Source organism: Mytilus edulis, chromosome 3 (genome assembly GCF_963676685.1).
Source record: "Mytilus edulis chromosome 3, xbMytEdul2.2, whole genome shotgun sequence".
NCBI classification, from domain to species: domain Eukaryota; kingdom Metazoa; phylum Mollusca; class Bivalvia; order Mytilida; family Mytilidae; genus Mytilus; species Mytilus edulis.
Window position 1 is genome coordinate 38091221 of NC_092346.1, and position 20987 is coordinate 38112207.

At 32.2% G+C, this 20987-nt stretch overlaps 1 protein-coding gene across 3 annotated transcripts in view; it reads left to right on the plus strand.

Annotated features, from left to right (window-relative positions):
* LOC139516400 (cathepsin L-like) overlaps nt 1–20987 on the plus strand; it is a 41620-nt gene that overhangs the window by 10938 nt on the left and 9695 nt on the right. For all 3 annotated transcript variants that reach the window (XR_011662953.1, XR_011662954.1, XM_071306473.1), the window contains exons 6-9: nt 17470–17575; nt 18202–18315; nt 19005–19153; nt 19509–19605. Coding sequence is in view for 1 of the 3 variants with exons in the window: in XM_071306473.1 (XP_071162574.1) it covers nt 17470–17575; nt 18202–18315; nt 19005–19153; nt 19509–19605 (466 nt within the window). In the remaining 2 variants the exon portion in view is untranslated. The remainder of the gene's footprint in view (nt 1–17469; nt 17576–18201; nt 18316–19004; nt 19154–19508; nt 19606–20987) is intronic.

Genomic DNA, 20987 nt, shown 5'->3' on the forward strand with positions numbered 1-20987 from the left:
TTGAATCAGTGAATTATATAAGAATTGATTTTTACGAGAAATATATTTCACTATTGCTGAAATAAGCAAAAATTCTATGAACATAATTATTTTATTTATCAGAAAGAAATGGAACATGTTAGATTACATTAGTGTTAAAGCATATCTGAAATTAATTTAGCAAATCCATATCAGTTTTATTATGAGTCCCATCATGATGAATTCAATGATTTTAAAATTTAACTGCCTGTGTGAAAATTTTTGAATTCACAATTGAAAATTGATGCATTTGTTAAAAATAATTCATGCATTTCATGAGACTTAACCACACAGCTTGCATGATTTATTTAGTTGGTGTGTGCTTTACTAACAATTTTATTTTTTGCTTCTTACAGTGAACCCAAACAACATTAAACAACCACTACATGCAGTACATAACAGTAAAATTGTTTGTTAATTAAACTTTTGTTTCCATGTTAACTTTGTTCTTGAGTTCTGTTTCTTTTTTTTCTATTTACTATGGATGCTACTGGACATTTTAAACAGATTGTTTTGTTTCACCAACATATCGAAAAACAAATGTATTATTCAATCAGTATTAAAAATTCATCGTTCAATCATAATCTGAATTGTTTTGTTTTTTAATAACTAGTACATGTATTATATTTGACAAGTTACAAAGTATAAACAGAAAATTTTGATTTGAAAGGGAGATAACTCATAAAAAAGTGTTCTTTCAGTGCATATTCCTGAATTTAAAAACCCAAATCCCTAATCAGATTTGTTGCATAATTAAAATATGATTTCCTCTGTATATCAAGCAGATGTTAATATCTTATTCATGTAAATTTTACCAATGTCGACCTAAAAATTGCACCAATCTTTATATACAATTGAATACCAGGTGTCTTATCTCAGATACATGTATGACATTCAAAATTCATGAGACATGGCCATATGTTTGAATTTGTCTTATTTATATTAAATTATTGTAACAAGATTTTCAATTGCTTGTAATATGATCATGATTTATCTGTGTCAAAATGAGGTCAACAATGTTTGGTCTTAACAGGGAGATAAACTTGGTTATAAATGGAGCCAAAAAGCACATGGAATATAGTCAAAGTTAATCTGAATGCTTGTGCATGACATTTACACATGATAGATTAGTTTTGTTGCAATGAGTGATCCCATTTTGTACTATAATATTTTCATGCTGGTTAATGAAAAGGATGGTTCAAAATTTCAAAGGGTGCATGAATTTTTGCCTTGAAGATATTATATAATGTATATCATGTGAAGCATTATTACCATAGAAAAAAATGATATCTGAAAATAAATGAATACAAATCCACATTTACATGTAGAAAAAGAAAAGCAATGCTAACAATGGCAGTGTTATATAGTTGTTACTTGTAAGATACATGTACTGTTGACCTAAACATACATGAAATATTTGCCACTGGACATAAAATAAATCAACTATCAATTAAGTGCTCCATGAATATACATGTACTTTATTATTATTAAATAGTGGGCAGTTTCCTGAGCATGATTATATAATGTAGATGAAAATTACTAAATCATTACGACATATACAATGCTAGGCACAACTTTTCACAGATTAAATTTTTAAAGTAGTTTCCTGATGCAAGTATCGTTTTTAAGGAAATCCTTATTACTGTTGATTGTATTTTTGTCAATTTCTAAGTGGATATCAAACTTAGATTTGAGGTCACATCTTTAAGAGGAATAATAATGATTTATTGTTAGAAATAATTTTCATTTTCCTGTTTTTTGTTTAAAACAAAATATATTTTATAAGTGTGTCCTTCAAAAAAGTATATGAGAAATTTTGAGCCTGTACATGTATTTCACTAACTACAGTACATCATGGGTATTGCACTCACTATAGAACATGCAGTGTATTTAAACTTGTGTGATGGCTAGTTGAAATAAAGGAGTATGGTATAATTGCCAATGAGGCAATTACTCATCAAAAACCAAGGGACAAAGAACTGTATAGTCTTCAACAATGAGTAAACTGTTAAAAATAAACATCCTGAATGTCAGTCATGCTGCTTGTTTATTCCTTGGGAATTGTGTCTGAATAACACAAAAAGTTGGGTTTAAAATTAGCAACACGACAAGGAAACAAAATAAAGAAATAAAGAGTAGTTAACATACTGTTCTTAGCAGTGAATTGATTATACAATACGTTAGTCTCTTCTTTGGTAATTATTGTTATACTGATTATCCAATGAGCTCATTCTTTAATGTTATTCAAGCATGACATAGATGTTTCTTTTGTTAATGATGGCTTGTTAAAGATGGGGGTATTAATTTGGTCCGAGTACACAGTTATCGTTCCTTGATCTTCGTTGTCCACGAATATAGTCCCTAGTGTGGACAGTGTGTTACTTGTCAATTTTTTTTATACCCCTTCCAAATTTATTTATTTATGTTTTATGCCTCAAGTAGCAAGAAGGGGGATAAAATTACACTGTAAAAAAATTGGATTCATGAATTATAATGTAAAGTAGTGATTTGGTCCAGTTGAAAAAGGTCAAAAATTAGCATTTCGGAAGCTGTCAAAAGATTTCAAGACCCCCTTCACTTAAAATTGTCCATATTTTGAGTTAGAACTGATGAAGTTTTCTATAATTTTGATATAATTTGTCCCAAAAGTAGTACAACACACTGTAAAAATATTATGGAGAAAGCTCAGGTTTGATTTTTTTTTATTTCCATTTATTGTCTAAAAGAAATGCACTACGAAATAACTGTGTACTTGGACCATTATTGCCATTGCAACACTTATCAATCAAAAACCAAGTGATGGAGATGTGACATACCACTGTATGGCTTCCAATACAAGTGACCCTAGTAATAATTGCCATTTTATATACTTAAAATTTAGAAATATTTGCGATTATTTATTTTCAGCAATTGGAGATTTTTTTTAAATACTTGATTTTCATGGTTTGCCAAATTTGCACACGATCCTTGAACATTTTATGTGTGGTTAATCTATCTAAGGTCATAAGGTTTCTCTGAGCAGTTCAGCTTCCTACACCTAAAAAAACTGACTACCACGAAATAGACTAAAAGTGGCTCTTAAAAAGGTGTTAAAACACGAACAATCAATCAATCAATCTTAACACTTGATTTCCATGAAAATTGGTACCCAACAAATTCGTAGTACATTACTGTCTGCTACAAGGGTTATACAATGATGAGTTCCAAAAAGAAGACACTGTATGTAAGACAAAACCTTAATGAAGTACAAAAATTTCAGTCATTGTTGGTGCTGGGCCACTAGGCAATCTACCCACTTTCGCAACCAGCTACATGATATAAGCCTAGGCAGGGAATTGAACCCTGGTACACCAACAATGCCATTAATTTTAAAGAAGACTTCCTAAAAAGAAGACATATTTTGAGACAAGAATATTGATATCAGAAAATTTGAGATAACTCAGAAAAATGGGAAGGAAAGATAACATGACAAAAGACAGGATAATAGAAAAATGGAGGGGATATAATTGTAGGTAAAATAATTTGGCTTGTAGACATATTATAGGGACTTAGAATGGAGACAAAAACAGGGACTTAGAAGGAGAGACAAAAACAGGGACTTAGAAGAGGAGACAAGAACAGAAACTTAAAAATTTGGAAAAACAGGGATTTAGAAGGGGAGACAAAAACAGGGACTTAGAAGGGGAGACACAAACAGGGACTTAGAAGGGAGACAAAAACAGGAACTTAGAAGCAGACATAAACAGGAACTTAAAAGTGGGAACAAAACAGGGACTTAGAAGGGGAGACACAAACAGGGACTTAGAAGGGAGACAAAAACAGGAACTTAGAAGCAGACATAAACAGGAACTTAAAAGTGGGAACAAAACAGGGACTTAGAAGGGGAGACCAGACATGGTCTTAGAAGAGGAGACAAAAATAGGGTCTTAGAAGAGGGGACAAAAACAGACTTAGAAGGGGAGACTAAACACAGGAACTTAAAAGTGGGGACAAAAACAGGGACTTAGAAGGGGAGACCAAACATGGTCTTAGAAGGGGGAGACAAAAACAGGAACTTAGAAGGGGAGACAAAAAAACAGAGACTAAGAAGAGGAGACAAGAACAGAAACTTAAAAAATGGGAAAAACAAGGATAAAAAATATGGGAGACAAAAACAGGGACTTAGAAGGGGAGACAAAAAAACAGGAACTAACAACAGAGACATAAACGGGGTCTTTAAAGTGGGGACCAAACATGGTCTTAGAAGGGGGAGACAAAAACAGAGACTAAGAAGGGGAGACCAAACATGGTCTTAGAAGGGGAGACATAAACATGGTCTTAGAAAGGGAGACAAAAACAGGGACTTAAAAGAGGAGACAAAAACAGGAACTTATAAGGGGAGACAAAAACAGGAACTTAAAGGGTGGACAAAAACAGGGACTTAGAATGGGAAACCAAAACTGGTATTAGAATGGGAAACATAAACATGGTTTGGAAGGGGGAGACAAAAACATGGAATTAAAAGGGGAGACAAAAATAGGTACTTAAATGTGGGGACAAACAATGTTTTAGAAGAGGGAGACAAAAAACAGAGACTAAGAAGAGCAGACAAGAACAGAAACTTAAAAATTGGAAAAACAAGGATTAAGAAGGGGAGACAAAAACAGAGACTAAGAAGAGCAGACAAGAACAGAAACTTAAAAATTGGAAAAACAAGGATTAAGAAGGGGAGACAAAAACAGAGACTTAGAAGGGGAGACAAAAACAGGTACTTAAAAGTAGGGACAAAAACAGGAACTTAAAGAGGATACAAAAATAGGGACTTAGAAGAGGAGACAAAAACAGGAACTTAAAAGTGGGGACAAACAGGGACTTAGAAGGGGAGAACAAACATGGTCTTAGAAGGGGGAGACAAAAACAGGGACTTAGAAAGGGAAACCAAAAATAGGGATTTAGAATTGGAGACAAAAATAAAGACTAAGAAGAGGAGACAAAAACAGACTCTTAAAAATTGGAAAAACAAGGATTAAGAATGGGAGACAAAAACAGGGATTTAGAATTGGAGACAAAAATAGAGACTAAGAAGAGGAGACAAAAACAGAAACTTAAAAATGGGAAAAACAAGGATTAAGAATGGGAGACAAAAACAGGGACTTAGAAGCAGAGACATAAACAGGGTCTTAAAAGTGGGGACCAAACATGGTCTTAGAAAGGGGAGACAAAAACAGACTTAGAAGGGGAGACCAAACATGGTCTTAGAAGGGGAGAAAAAAACAGGAACTTAAAGAGGAGACAAAAAACAGGAACTTAAAAGGGGGACAAAAACAGGGACTTAGAATGGGAGACCAAACATGGTCTTAGAAGGGGAGAAAAAAACAGGAACTTAAAGAGGAGACAAAAATCAGGAACTTAAAAGGGGGACAAAAACAGGGACTTAGAATGGGAGACCAAACATGGTCTTAGAATGGGAAACATAAACATGGTCTTAGAAGGGGGAGACATGAAAAGGGGAGACAAAAACAGGAACTTAAAAGTGGGGACAAAAACAGGGACTAAGAAGGGGAGACCAAAAATGGTCTTAGAAGAGGAGACAAAAATAGGGATTTAAAGGAGGAGACAAAAACAGGGACTTAGAAGGGGAGACAAAAACAGGGTCTTAGAAGGGAGGGGTTAAACAGGGCTTTAGAAGGGGAGATAAAAACAGGGTCTTAGAAAGGGAGAGAAAAAAACAGGAACTTAGAAGAGTAGACAAAAACAGGAACTTAAAAGGGGGACAAAAACAGGGACTTAGAAGGGGAGACGAAAATTAGGACTTGAGAAGGGGAAACCAAACATGGACTAGGGGAGACAAAAAAACAGGAACTGAAAAGGGGAAACAAAAACAGAACTTAAAAGAGGAGACAAAAACACAGACTTAGAAGAGGAGACAAGAACAGAAACTTAAAAATGGGAAAAACAGGGATTTAGAAGGGGAGACAAAAACAGGGACTTAGAAGGGGAGACACACACAGGGTTTTAGAAGGGGAGACAAAGCAGGGACTAAAAATGGAAACAAAACAGGAACTTAGAAGGGGAGACAAACACAGAGACTAAGAAGGGGACAAAAAGAGGACTTAGAAGAGGAGACAAAAACAGGACTAAGAAAGGGAGAGAAAAAAACAGGAACTTAGAAGAGGAGACAAAAACAGGAACTTAAAAGGGGGGACAAAAACAGGGACTTAAAATGGGAGACCAAACATGGTCTTAGTAGGGGAGACAAAAACAGGAACTTAAAAGGGGGACAAAACAGGGACTTAGAAGGGGAGACGAAAATTAGGACTTGAGAAGGGGAAACCAAACATGGACTAGGGGAGACAAAAAAACAGGAACTGAAAAGGGGAAACAAAAACAGAACTTAAAAGAGGAGACAAAAACAGAGACTTAGAAGAGGAGACAAAAACAGGAACTTAAAAGTGGGACGAAAGGGACTTAAAAGTGGGAAAAAACAGGGACTTAATAGTGAAAACAAAACAGGGACTTAGAAGGGGAAACCAAAAATGGACTTAGAAGGGGAGACAAAAACGGATTTAGAATGGGAGACAAAAGCAGGGACTTAGAAGGGGAGACAAAACAGGGACTTAAAAATGGGAAAAACAGGAACTTAGAAGGGGAGACAAACACAGAGACTAAGAAGGGGACAAAAAGAGGACTTAGAAGAGGAGACAAAAACAGGACTAAAAAGGGGAGAGAAAAAAACAGGAACTTAGAAGGGGGACACAACAGGGACTTAAAAGGGGAGACATAAACAGGGTCTTAGTAGGGGAGACAAAAACAGGGACTTAGAAGAGGTGGCAAAAACAGGGACTTAGAAGGGGAGGCAAAAACAGGGACTACTTTCTCCTCTTCTGTTATAAGAAGGGATGACCAAACAGGGTTTACTCTGTTACAAGGAATGATGGCAAAACAGGGACTTAAAAGGCGACAAGAGCAGAAACTTAAAAATGGGAAAAACAAGGTTTTAGAAGGGGAGACAAAAACAGGGACTGAAAAGGGGAGACAAAATCAGGAACTTAAAAGAGGAGACAAAAAAAGGAACATAAAAGTGGGGACAAAACAGGGACTTAAAAGTGGGGACAAAACAGGGACATAGAAGGGGAGACCAAACATGGACTTAGAAGGGGAGACAAAAAACAGGGATTTAGAATCGGAGACAAAAAACAGGGACTTAGAAGAAGAGACAAGAACAGAATCTTAAAAATGGGAAAAACAGGGATTTAGAAGGGGAGACACAAACAGGGTTTTAGAAGGGGAGACAAAAAACAGGGACTTAGAAGAGGAGACTAAAACAAGGACTTAGAAGGGGAGACAAACCAGAAACACAAAAGGGGAGACAAAAACAGGGACTTAGAAGGGAGACAAAAACAGGGTCTTAAAAGTAGGGACCAAACATGGTCTTAGAAGAGGGAGACAAAAACAGGTACTTAGAAGAGACAAAAACAGGAACTTAAAAGGGGGGACAAAAACAGGGACTTACAAGTAGAGACAAAAACAGAGACTTAGAATTGGAGACCAAACATGGTCTTAGAATGGGAAAAATAAACATGGCACTAGAAAGGGGAGACAAAAACAGGGAATTAGAAGGGGGAGATAAAAACAGGGACTTAGAAGGGGACTGAGAAGAGGAGACAAAAACAGGGACTTAGAAGGGGAGACAAAACAGGGACTTAAAAATGGAGACAAAACAGGAACTTTGAAGGGGAGACAAACACAGAGACTAAGAAAGAGGAGACAAAAACAGGACTAAGAAGGGGAGAGAAAAAAACAGAAACTTAGAAGAGGAGACAAAAACAGGAACTTTAAAGGGGGACACAACAGGGACTTAGAAGGGGAGACCAAACATGGTCTTAGTAGGGGAGACAAAAACAGGGACTTAAAAGGGGAGACATAAACAGGGTCTTAGTAGGGGAGACAAAAACAGGGACTTAGAAGAGGAGGCAAAAACAGGGACTACTTTCTCCCCTTCTGTTACAAGGAGTGATGGCAAAACAGGGACTTGTCTGTTATAAGGTATGGCAAAAACAGGGACTATTCTTTTGAAAGAAGCAATGACAAAAGCAGGGACAAATCTGTTATAAGAAGGGATGGCAAAAACAGGGACTTATCTGTTATAAGAGATGAGGAAAACAGGGACTACTCTTATAGGAAGGGATTGCAAAAACAGAGACTTTCCTGATAAAGATGACAAAAACAGGACTTACTCTGTAATAGGAAGAGGCAAAAACACCAAGGACTACTCTATTATATTAAGAGGATGGCAAAAATAGGGACTTCTATATTATTAGAAGAGGATGGCTAAAAATAGGGACTACTATATTATTAGAAGAGGATGGCAAAAAATAGGGACTACTTTGTAATAGGAAGTGATGTAAAATAAAACGGACTACTCTGTAATTAGGAGAGATGGCAAAAACAGGGATTACTCTGTTATAAGAAGAGTTTGTTTTTGTGGAGGAGGAGGCAAATCTAGCTTAAAAGAGAGAACTCATGACAGGAAGGGATGCATTTATAATAAATTGGAGGGTAGCTGTTGGGTATTTATGGCAATAGAGCATTAGAGGACACAACACTGGGGAAGAGGAAAGAACTCATGACAAAATTTCATAGAGCTATTACCTTAAAATGGAAGTATTTATAAGTTGAAGACTTTTGTACAGGGAAGATCTAACAAAAATTAGCTGACAACAATAAGCATGAATTACATAGCCAAACAAGCAGAAAATAAACAGAAAGAGGTAAACTAAAAATGCTGAATATTCTTAAAAGATTTAATTTAACTCTTTAAAATTAAATCTAACATTCAATGGCTTATATTTATCCAGTGTAGTATAAATGTATCCCATTTTAAAAATCACAGAACTACTTGATGTTGTTGATTTTTTGTTAATTGAAAATGCAAGTTAGTTTAGTTATTAGTGTTACTTGTGGTTCAGACAGAGGTACAGATGTTACACATAATAAAATAAACTTTTGAAAATGAATCACATTGGAGCTATATTTAATTCAAAAATGTACAGACATATTAGTATATTAATATGAACTTAAGAAAGAGGTGATTTAAAACCATTTTATACAAGTTTCAGATTCATTTCCATTAAGTTTATTTTTATTTTGTTTGGGGAAATTGTGAATAATAAATACATGCAGACATTTTAATGAAGGACAAAACCAAGTAGTTCTTATTATCACATTTGTTGTTTATTACAAAATATGTTAATTGTTTCTAAATATAGATTATATAATTTCATAATGGAAAGTTCATGAATAAAAAAATTCAGCTTAAAAAAGGAATGACATGGGTGATTCTGGATTGTCTATATAGCATCTCCTTTAAAACAAAATTGCTAATATTTATTTTAAAGATGTAGAAAAGAGAAAATATAGCTTAAAAAAATCAAACCACAATGCAGATTAATTAAGTTAAATTGAGAATGGAAACACTAAATGTGTCGTAGTGACAACAATCCAACCATTGAGCAGGAAACAGCTTTAGGCCATAAATTGGAATTCCTTCACGGCATGAAAATCCTACACACGGAGGCGGGGTTCAGCTGGCCCCTAAACAAAAATGTATATAGCTAGATTGATTGGGTAGACAGCTAAAGACAACAAATCTCTGATAACAGTACAAATAGCATCAGATTGAGAAACAGATGACAAAGATAGGGGGATAACTATTGAGATATTCAGAAATAGGGGAAATTGTTCTGTTGGACTAAATAATAAATATCAAAGGTATCAGGCTTAATTTGATAAGCCAGCTGCACGTCTGCATAAGACCCATTAGTGAAGCTCTGATCAAAAAAGTTAGAAAACCAAACAGTATAAAGTTTAAGAACATTGATTTTTCATAGCAGAAAGTATTGAACAAAATATACAAGCATTTTAAAACAAACAAAAAAAACCAACACAAGTTTCTTTATTACATCAAGTTTATCTTTTTTTTTTTGTATGATTATACGCAGCTATATCTATCTATTTTTAAGTTATTAACATGTCTCCTGTATCTACATCATATGAATATTTTTGCCTCAGCTAGAATTGTGAGGTTTCCTACCAAAGGGTCTGTGGTTCTCTCCTGGCACTCTGTTTTCCTCTACGAAAAAACAGACTGCCACAAAATAGCACAAAAGTGTTGAAAAGTGGCATTAAACGCCAATCAATCAATATAATTCTGCAAATCTCACTAGTTCTGTACAGAGTTGATCTTGTAACTTTAATATAGGAAAATAACAATTTTATCTATCTATTTATATATATATATATCTTTATTCTGTCACACCTTTGCAATGACAATGTTATACAGAAGAATCTCTATAGAGCCAACTTTGCCTGCATTAACTAACAACAAAACTCGTGTTCAATATGGGTATGATGTTGACATGATTCATTTGAAATCCCATTTTGAATGCATATATGAAACATAAAATGTCCATATAAAATTTTACTCAAATTTCTATTAATTAATAACAAATCAAGAACTACTGTAAACCAACTTATTTTCGCTGATACTTTATTTCGCGTTTTACCCTTTGTAGACGGCTTCGCGGCTGTTTAATTTCCCGATTTTCTGACTTACTTGATGATGCTCATAAAGGAATAGTCCAAGTTTTACATATTCTCGACGATTTATATTCGCGAAAGTCGTGAAAATAAGTTGGTTTACAGTATTAAATTCCAAATCAGTAGAGTTATATCACAAGATTTCATTTAACTGTATTGTCCATAAAAGCATTGACCAAATTCACACTTTTATTTGAAGCTCTCGTCTCTTCAGGTAAAATGTGATATGGTCATTGCTTTTACCTTGATTCATTTTAAAGTACCGATGGTAAGTAAAAGATAATTATCTATCTAGGACTACAACATTCTGTACATGTTCTAATTTTCTTTTGATTCCCATGGAAAAGATCTCATGAAAATTTAAAAAAAAACATATTTTGGGACAATGGCTCAGAATTGTGAAATCAAAATTTAACAAATATCTGACCACCAACCAAAACTTGGTATTGACTTATTTACAATGATTTCTATATTTGTGTTTTGTGGAAAAAAAGTGTTATTTTGAGGGCTTCTTGTAATTCATTATTTCATCTTTTGCTTTTATCGATTAGGTAATAACTATTTTGTAAAAGATGAACAATATGCAATACATGTATGCAGATTGTATATGTTGAAAGAGTCAAAGAGATGCAAAGCCTTTGCACTTTGTAATTAGATTGAGCATTGAATGTATGTAAAATGTGGTTCTGTATAAAAGTTGATCATGTTGCTTTAATATAGGAAAATAACACTTTTATCCATCAAATATATATAGGGCCAACTTTATCTATATTAACTAACAACAAAACTCAGTAATTATGTTCAGTATGTGTATGATGTTGACAAACTCATTTGAAATTCCCTTTTGAATAAGACGTGATATGTCCATATAAGAGGGTGGTATTAAAAGCGTTATTTTTGTGCAACATTTTCTGCCTTTATATTTCACATGTTTTCATGTTTTATTTCTCGTTTTCTTGTGTTTGACATGCTTGCTTCGTGTTTCCCCTTATTTGTGTTCCGTGTTTTGTGTTGGTACTCTTAATTTCTCGTGCTTGTCCCATAATTTGATTAAAAAGTTACCCAGGACTAAATTCAAAGTCAGTCCGGAGATTGTTTTAAATTATGTGTTCCTTGGATATTAATTGCTATCAAATTATTACTATGAATACTATAATTTTTTTTCTCAATCAGATGCAACTAAGGGATGCTTAGAGTTGACCCCAGGATCTTCATGTCAATTAATAATGACTGCATGATCCTAAAGTAATGTCTGAGTAATAACTTCTATTACTTTTTTCCTAAATATTAACAATTCAATATCTCACACTTTGTTTTTCATGATTTTTATTTTCCATGCAACGTTAATGAAAATTTTATTTCACATGTTTCCGTGTTGGTAGCCCCCCTCTACCACCCTCATATAACAATTTTACTCAAATTCCCAATTAATAACAATTCTAGAAATATTTCGAATCAGTAGAATTATATCACAAGATTTCATTTATATTGTCCATAAAAGCATTGACCAAATTCACATTTTAATTTGAAGCTCATGTCTCTTCAGGTGAAATATGATATGGTCATTGCTTTTACCTTCATTTCAAAGTATGGATTTAACTTAATGAACTTTTTGTGAACATTCATGCATTGATCAGGGACATTCATGAACAGTTCATGACGGTTCATCAATTCATGAATTTCATCTGGCAGGGGATATTAAGCCTACATTATAACACTTCGTTTCTATTTTTTTATTTGTGTCTGAATTTATCAGCAGACTCAACAAAACATGTGCTTGTTTCAAGATATGAATAATAATTACTTGCACTGGATTCATTTGTTATTTGTGAGATACAAATTTTCATGGATAAGGTGAACTATATCTTTGACAAAGTGAAATTTTCAATAGATATGTATGCAAACTTTGGCAAAACCAAGAAATGAAATATCCACAAATATGCAATGTTTCTTAAATAAAAAAAAAATTGATACCCGCAAAAAAAAAGAATCCACATTATTCTTCTGATTATCATGGAAAGATATCCATTAAAATAAGACACATCTACTTCCAGTAATGACATTCATCAAAACATACACTTTAATAAGTCGTGATATGAATGGGATACATAGAATAATGGCATTTTTGTTTTTGATATTGACTTTATCAGCAAGAATATTAAGCAAGCCCGCTAAGGCGAGCTGATATTCGAGCTGATGAAGTCAGTATCAAAAAATAAAATGCCATTATTCTTTTTATCGGAAATCTGTCGTAACTCTATGTTTTTTTTTGTAAAGAATATGAAGTTAATTGAAATAATAAGTAAAACTACTTTTACGCATTCAAAATGTTGGGTTCCTTGTTCGGTTGTATGAATGAAGTCTCGTGCATTTTATTGATAAATTGAAGCGGATGAACAAGAACATGTGACGTTACTGCACTGATACATGACGTCATTGCCTAATATTTTCCAGTATCAAGTTCTGTCCATGATATTGAAAATATTAGGCAGCAAGATCAAAGGAAAAATGTTGTAATTGCCGATAAACATATTTATTTAGTTTTACACTTTCCTCTGAATAATATCAATCTAGAAATTACTGTGTGCATTTATTCTTGCAATTTTTGAAGGATGGACAAGAATGGGATTGGGATTTCAGGAAAATTTGCATACAGATATGTATATCAAATATCAGAATGAAAGTTCTTATTATTAAGACACTCACTAAGTGACATTAATCACAATGACGATAAAATGCAGTTTCTGTATGACTATAAAAAAACAACTGATTTTGAGGAATTACGTTAAAAAAAATGAAGAAGGTACCAGTAACAGATAATTATTTTAGACTTCTGACTAAACACGTAAGGTTATTATTACAAATATCGATAAAATTTTAATCAATAAGACGCTAACGGTAGCCGAAAAATGACTGTTTGATGTGTGACAGTTTAGGGCATTTCAAGCCTCATGTCTGGTTAAGAAATAATGAACACTGGTAGTGCATCTGATGTGCATGTTTAAAACCAATACCTTGCTCACATCATTCTACATCTCTTTAATTTGATCGAACATAAGATATCTCCTCAGTGCAAAAGTCCTTTCTCTTATCAGCCAGCACTGTTGTCTCTCAGTTCAACAGTACAAATAGACAATTTTCATATTACTGAGATTTGACTCAGGATTATGTAATTTTTCAACAGGTTACCTATCCTGTGGTAGGACATCTAGGTACATAATGTACTTTCTCAGCTAAGAGCATTTTTTGGATGCAATTGTGTAAAGAAACTGTATTCAGACGATTTGGCTTTGTAGAGGTTTTTATTTTTTTGCACTTACAGGGTAGGTTTTTATGGTGTATGTATGTCATGTAATTATGGTTCCTTAATTGATTCTATGATTCATGCTCAGGATTCACGACACTATATGTTTGATTTAAAAAAAACGCACATTCTATTTAATAAACATTTAAATTCTTATTTGTCAAACACCATATTATTTCCATTTGAAGTACAAATGTATCAGATTTTCGAAGTGCTTGAACTCAAGTAAAAATATTGTCACTTGAAGAAACATACCGGTACATATTCCGAGTAGTATGAAAATATACTGCTAGTTTTAAAATTGGGAATAATTGCAACATAATTCATTATATCTTCTGACAGTACAAAGTTAGTTGACAACTTGACATGCAGTTTAAGATTAGTGCATAGATACTGGTAAATATGATAACTTAACCCTTGGTGCCTCTGTACTTCAAAAGACTTGGACAACAGCAAACGAAGAATTATGTTATCACATTGACCGCTGTTAGTATGGAAGTGATTGGATTAAACTATCTACAGATATAATGAATTATTCAGCATGATTTTGAATATTAGAAAAGATGTTTTTAATTTGAAGAAAATAACCATAATCAAGTGAAGATATTTCAACATGTGAAGCTTCTGAAAATCTGAATTTATAATATTTTCAGTATTTTAAAATTGATATATTATTCAAAAATGTTTTTTTCAAAAGCCCCTACCACTTGTTTACACAGAACATAGAATCAGTTATGGAATTGTGTAGGTAAATTGGTCTAAGACTGGTTTCTGCTTCCATAGTTAAACACTGCTGATTGAATGTAACAAAGAATTAAAACCAATCTATATAGGTCACGCATGACAATTCTTACTCTATATATCTATGATCTTCTCAATATTATCTTGTTATTCAAGGAATATGCACACAAAAAATATTTCACAACATGGAGTCTTTCTTTCTGGAATCAAAACAAAGAAACTATAAACCAATAAGATGGAAGGTTTATTCAAACATCAACCAATGAAATTATATGTTTTACCCATGTTTAGGTTGAGAACCTCTAGGCATTTTTTCAGGATATTATTTTTTGTGTCCTTTTGGCAATTTTGATCTCTGCTCAAGTTCAATGATGGATGTCTGATTATTTCAATTATTACAATTGAAAGAAAATTAAATATTGTAATAGCTAACAGTGTGAGATGTATTGAAAAGTTATAATAATAATGATTGTGATAATAAAAATCATTTATTAGACAATACTTTACAAATTGATGCTTTTGAAATCATGTAAAAACTGTTTTCATTGCTGTGCAGAAATTCAGTATAAACTGTTTCATTCACTTTGTTTCATGCAACTAAACAGAAACCACAACTCTAAGTTTTGTGAGATCCTAGATATTCATATTTATCTGGGTATATCACTAAGGGTTGGTCATTTAAAAACTTATCAACTGTATAGTATACGTTGACGTATCCGCATATTCAGATTTATCAAAAAATATTATGTGATCTCGAGCTTAAGACTACTTTACATTCGAAACAATCCAACATTCACTTTCAAATTTTGCAATAGTGTTGTTTTGTAAAAATAATAATAAGGGGTCTATCAACTACTTTTACATGCCCTTAAAAAGGAGCCAATGCAAGATTTTCACAAGAGTTTAGTTCACAATACATTTCTTTATATTTCAGGATAGGATTGTTTGCCAACAATTTTTTTTAAGATTTACACATTTAATGGTTTTTATACGACCGCAAAAATTTAAATTTTTTGGCCGTATGTTGCTATCACGTTGGCGTCGTCGTCGTCCGAATACTTTTAGTTTTCGCACTCTAACTTTAGTAAAAGTGAATAGAAATCAATGAAATTTTAACACAAGGTTTATGACCACAAAAGGAAGGTTGGGATTGATTTTGGGAGTTTTGGTCCCAACATTTTAGGAATTAGGGGCCAAAAAGGACCCAAATAAGCATTTTCTTGGTTTTCGCACTATAACTTTAGTTTAAGTAAATAGAAATCTATGAAATTTTGACACAAGGTTATGACCACAAAAGGAAGGTTGGGATTGATTTTGGGAGTTTTGGTTCCAACAGTTTAGGAATTAAGGGCCAAAAAAAGGGCCCAAATAAGCATTATTCTTGGTTTTCGCACAATAACTTTAGTATAAGTAAATAGAAATCAATGAAATTTAAACACAAGGTTTATGACCACAAAAGTAAGGTTGGGTTTGATTTTGGGAGTTGAGGTCACAACAGTTAAGGAATTAGGGGCCAAAAAGGGGCCCAAATAAGCATTATTTTTGGTTTTCGCACCATAACTTTAGCAAAGTAAATAGAAATCTATGAAATTTAAACACAAGGTTTATGACCATAAAAGGAAGGTTGGGTTTGATTTTGGGAGATTTGGTCCCAACAGTTTAGGAATAAGGGGCCCAAAGGGTCCAAAATTGAACTTTGTTTGATTTCATCAAAAAATGAATATTTGGGGTTCTTTGATATGCCAAATCTAACTATGTATGTAGATTCTTAATTTTTGGTCCCGTTTTCAAATTGGTCTACATTAAGGTTCAAAGGGTCCAAAATTAAACTTAGTTTGATTTTAACAAAAATTGAATCCTTGGGGTTCTTTGATATGCTGAATCTAAAAATGTACTTAGATTTTTAATTATTGGCCCAGTTTTCAAGTTGGTCCAAATGGGGGTCCAAAATTAAACTTTGTTTGATTTCATCAAAAATTGAATAAATGGAGTTATGCCAAATCTAACTGTGTATGTAGATTCTTAATTTTTGGTCCAGTTTTCAAATTGGTCTACATTAAGGTCCAAAGGGTCCAAAATTAAACTAAGTTTGATTGTAACAAAAATTAAATTCTTGGGCTTCTTTGATATGCTTTATCTAAACATGTGCTTTGATTTTTGATTATGGGCCCGGTTTTCAAGTTGGTCCAAATCAGGATTCCATATCAAGTATTGTGCAATAGCAAGAAATTTTCAATTGCACAGTATTGCACAATAGCAAGAAATATCTAATTGCACAATATTGTGCAATAGCAATTAATTTTCAATTGGAGTTATCTTTCTTTGTATATAATAGTAGTTGAATCAACTTTAATCATTGTTTTATACAATATACAATGTATTTTCATTTTTACTACCAACTGATATTTGATTCACTAATAAAATTGGTCCACATTGAGGTCTACAAAGTTTAAAATTAAACATTACTTGATTTCATCAAAAACTTAATTTTTAGAATTCTATAATATCCTGAATATAATCATGTATCTACATTTTGGATATTGAACCATAATAGTTTAATATCCAATTTAAAAATTTTAAATTCTAATTTTCATTTCTTAAACCAAATTCATAATGTGACATAAACTATGTTGTGTCAACTATTTAATCACAATCCACATTTATAGCTGTATCAAACTTAAAAGTTGTGTCCATACTTGTCCCATCTGTTCAGGGTTCTACATCTGCGGTCGTATAATGCTGCGCTCTGCGAAGCAACTGGTTTCATCATATTTTTGACATAATTATGATAAAATAAATCTAATAAAAATTTTATTTATTATTTACAGACACAACCAAAACCAAAGTTTGGTAATGATGGACACGATCTTTGTCATGGTGGTATGTTCAAGGATTTCCAAAAGAAACATCAAAAGTTTTATTCCACAGAAGAAGGTAAAGTCAGTCAATTAATTGTGTAACTAGCTTTTTTCTAGAGTGAGGACAAAAAGTTATACTTCTACAGGATTTTAGATGTGTTTGATATGATTTATGTGATCATTATAGAGACAAAATTCTTTAAAAGTTAACAGGCTATTATTTGAACTTGGAATTATTTTTAATTATGGAATTTGCATAATTTCTTGTGTTTAAAATTTTTTATAAATTACTTGTTTATTTTGTATTATGATCTTTTGAGCGGTTAATAACACTTTCCATAAAATGTATTTTTGGTTAGATAGTGTTGTGTGTGGCACAGTCATTCTATTGAAAATATACTATTTTCATTGTAATAGAAAGTGTTGTGTGCAGCACAGAACATTTCAGTACAGAATAGTCATGGAATTTATTAAAATTTTCAATAACAACAAATCAAGCAAATTCCATAGTTAAAAATAATTCCAAGTTCAAATAATAGACTGTTAGTTAATATAGATTATAACAAATGCTACAGAGTAAAACTAAAAATTATTTGAAATATTAGTTTAATTGCATTTGATAATTATCTATTTACATGTATGTTATTTCTTTTTCAATAAATTGATGTAATGGACTAACTAGTAAACATATTTTGGTTACAGAGGAGAAAAAAAGGTTTGGTATTTTTTGTGAGAATATGAAAACTGTCAGAATGATTCAGGAGAAAGAACAAGGAACTGCAGTGTATGGAGCTACTAAGTTTGCTGATTTGACAGGTATGGTCAAGTGTTAAGTGAAGTATAAGGGACTAGCAAGACATACACTTAAGTGACAAAGTTCATTTGTAGATTCTTTATTATCTAATGTTGTGGTGTCAACGTATATTTGTTCCACCTAACAGAAGTTCCAATGGAAACTTTGTTATAAACATTGTCATAATATCTGTTCCTGTTGGAACAAATATTCTATACCATTTATTCCGTTAAGAACATTTACTGTAATATTTATTCCAGTGGAAATAATTTTCCAGAATATTGTTTCCATTGGGAACTTCTATTCCGTGACACTGGATTTCATGGGTACATGTGAACCACACATTTGAACTTTCTACAAAGTACACATTTTCTATAGGCTTGTATGCAGAATTTTGTAAATCCTCAAAATCAAATATCGAAAATAAGACTATTTTGCCGTAATCCAGAAAAATTGGTTCTCATTGTGAAAATAATTTATCTTCAGTGGGTATGGTTTACTCTGAATTAATGAAATACACGACAAAACATGAAAATGATAATACTGTAGTGAATAGACATTATCTCAGTTTTAAAAAAACATTTCAATAAAATTTTTATAACATTTAATTCCAAATAGAAGTCTAAATAGAAGGAAGTCCAGATACAAAATTATTGAATGTTCCCTTCTCCAATTTGATTTTTTTTTTTAAGTTATCAATTTGAAATTTCAGAGAAAGAATTCAAGAAATATGTTGGAAAGAAATGGAACTTGATAAAGAATACCAACAAAGACATGAAACAAGCTTTCATCAGACCAAGATCAATCCCAGAATCCTTTGATTGGAGAGATCACAATGCAGTCTCTGATGTGAAGAATCAGGTATACAAAATCAGACCAGTTTGTCTCATTTATATTTCTATACTGGCTCTTTACAAAGATTTCTGATATTTTTCGATCTTTCATCATGTACTGTTTGATAATAATACGGTACCAAAACATGATAAGGGTTTGATAATAGGATTATTTTGAAGATATCCTTGATCTTTGTTTAGAAATATTCAGATATGGAATTCATTTGTTCTGAAATTAAGATTCATAAAAAAAAAAAATTATTTAAATGGCTATTCTTTCAATCTAAAGGTATGGTGAAGTGAAAAAAAATCTTTTTTAATGGTTAAATTTATCAGAGTAAAATATCTTTCAAATTGAATGTGAAGCTTTTTTATTTTTTCAGGGAAGTTGTGGATCATGTTGGGCTTTCTCCACTACAGGCAACATAGAGGGACAGTGGGCAATACAGAAGAAACAACTGGTATCTTTATCAGAGCAGGGTAAGAATAGAAAGCCAGGGTCAACAAAAAAGTAATATATCTAAGCACAGTTTGGAATATTACCATTTTATGCCCCATCTTGGATAGTTTAGGTCAATATGTTTTCCTGTCTATAATAGACAGGAAAACATATTGACCTAAACTCGAGGAGGTCAGAAGACACACACCAAACCCTTAAAGGCTTTATAAACCTTTATTAAATTGAAGTTAAATAATTCAGAGATCAAAAATGTGTGAGCATAATGGGTCATAACAAGTGACACAATGTTCATGTATATATGTTGTGAATTTATGTGGTTTACTAAATAGATGAACTTTGAAGTTATTATCTTATAAGATATCAAATGAAATCCTATTTTTTTTTTAAATAAATGCTATAGTTATATTGAACATTTATTCATTCACATCATTCAAATGTTTTTTTTCCAAATTCATTGTAATCAGATGTAATCATGATTACTTTGCCAATGTAATCATTAATTTAATCAGATAGTTTCAGGAATGATGTAATCATTAATTTAATTTAATCGTACAAATGACAAAGTAATTGTAATTTAATCAATTACATTGAAAGTAATCAGACCCATCTCTTCTCTATATGTTAGTATGTCTATTCATCAGATTGACTCCTTTTTCATCAGATTGTCAATGGTTTTTACAAAGTAAAGAGAAGATTTAAGAGATAGACTTAGAAACAATTATGAAAGTAGTAAAATATTTAAAACAGATTTTTAAATATATATAGTCATATTCAATATTAAGCCCTACACCTTTTTATTGATTGATTCGTATATGCTTGAGATCAATTATGTCAGGAGGAAATATCTATAGGGTGTTGAAATCCCTTACCAATATTTAAACAAAAGGGTTATATATAATTTCTTAAATCAGAGGTCCATGATATTAAAAAAAAAAGGTCTGAATTATACATAAAAAAATCTTGATACTAAATCAATTACAAAATGTACTAAAAATAAAGTTATTTTAAATAGGGCATTTTCTCACTAAGTGAATAAATTGTCAAGCTATAGATTAGTCATTGTTTTGGTAAAAGTACTCCTAAAGTCTGGTGATAGATCAATGTTCTTACTGAGGACGTTAAAGGTCAAGTATTTTGGATTCCTGAATCTGTCTTATCTTTCAACATGTGGTTAAATTCAGATAAGAATTACATGTATGTATGCTTGTGCACTTTGTCAACTGGAGTACATGTATTATCAGAGGTGAATACCTCTTTTTGTCCTGAAATAGTTTACGCGGAAATTCCATTCATAAGTGAATAAATTTATAATGAGATTGCATGTATAAGATCAACTTAAATATCAGCATTTAATATTTGAATAAAGTTTTTCTTCTAAAAAAAATGGTAATTCCAGCAGTCT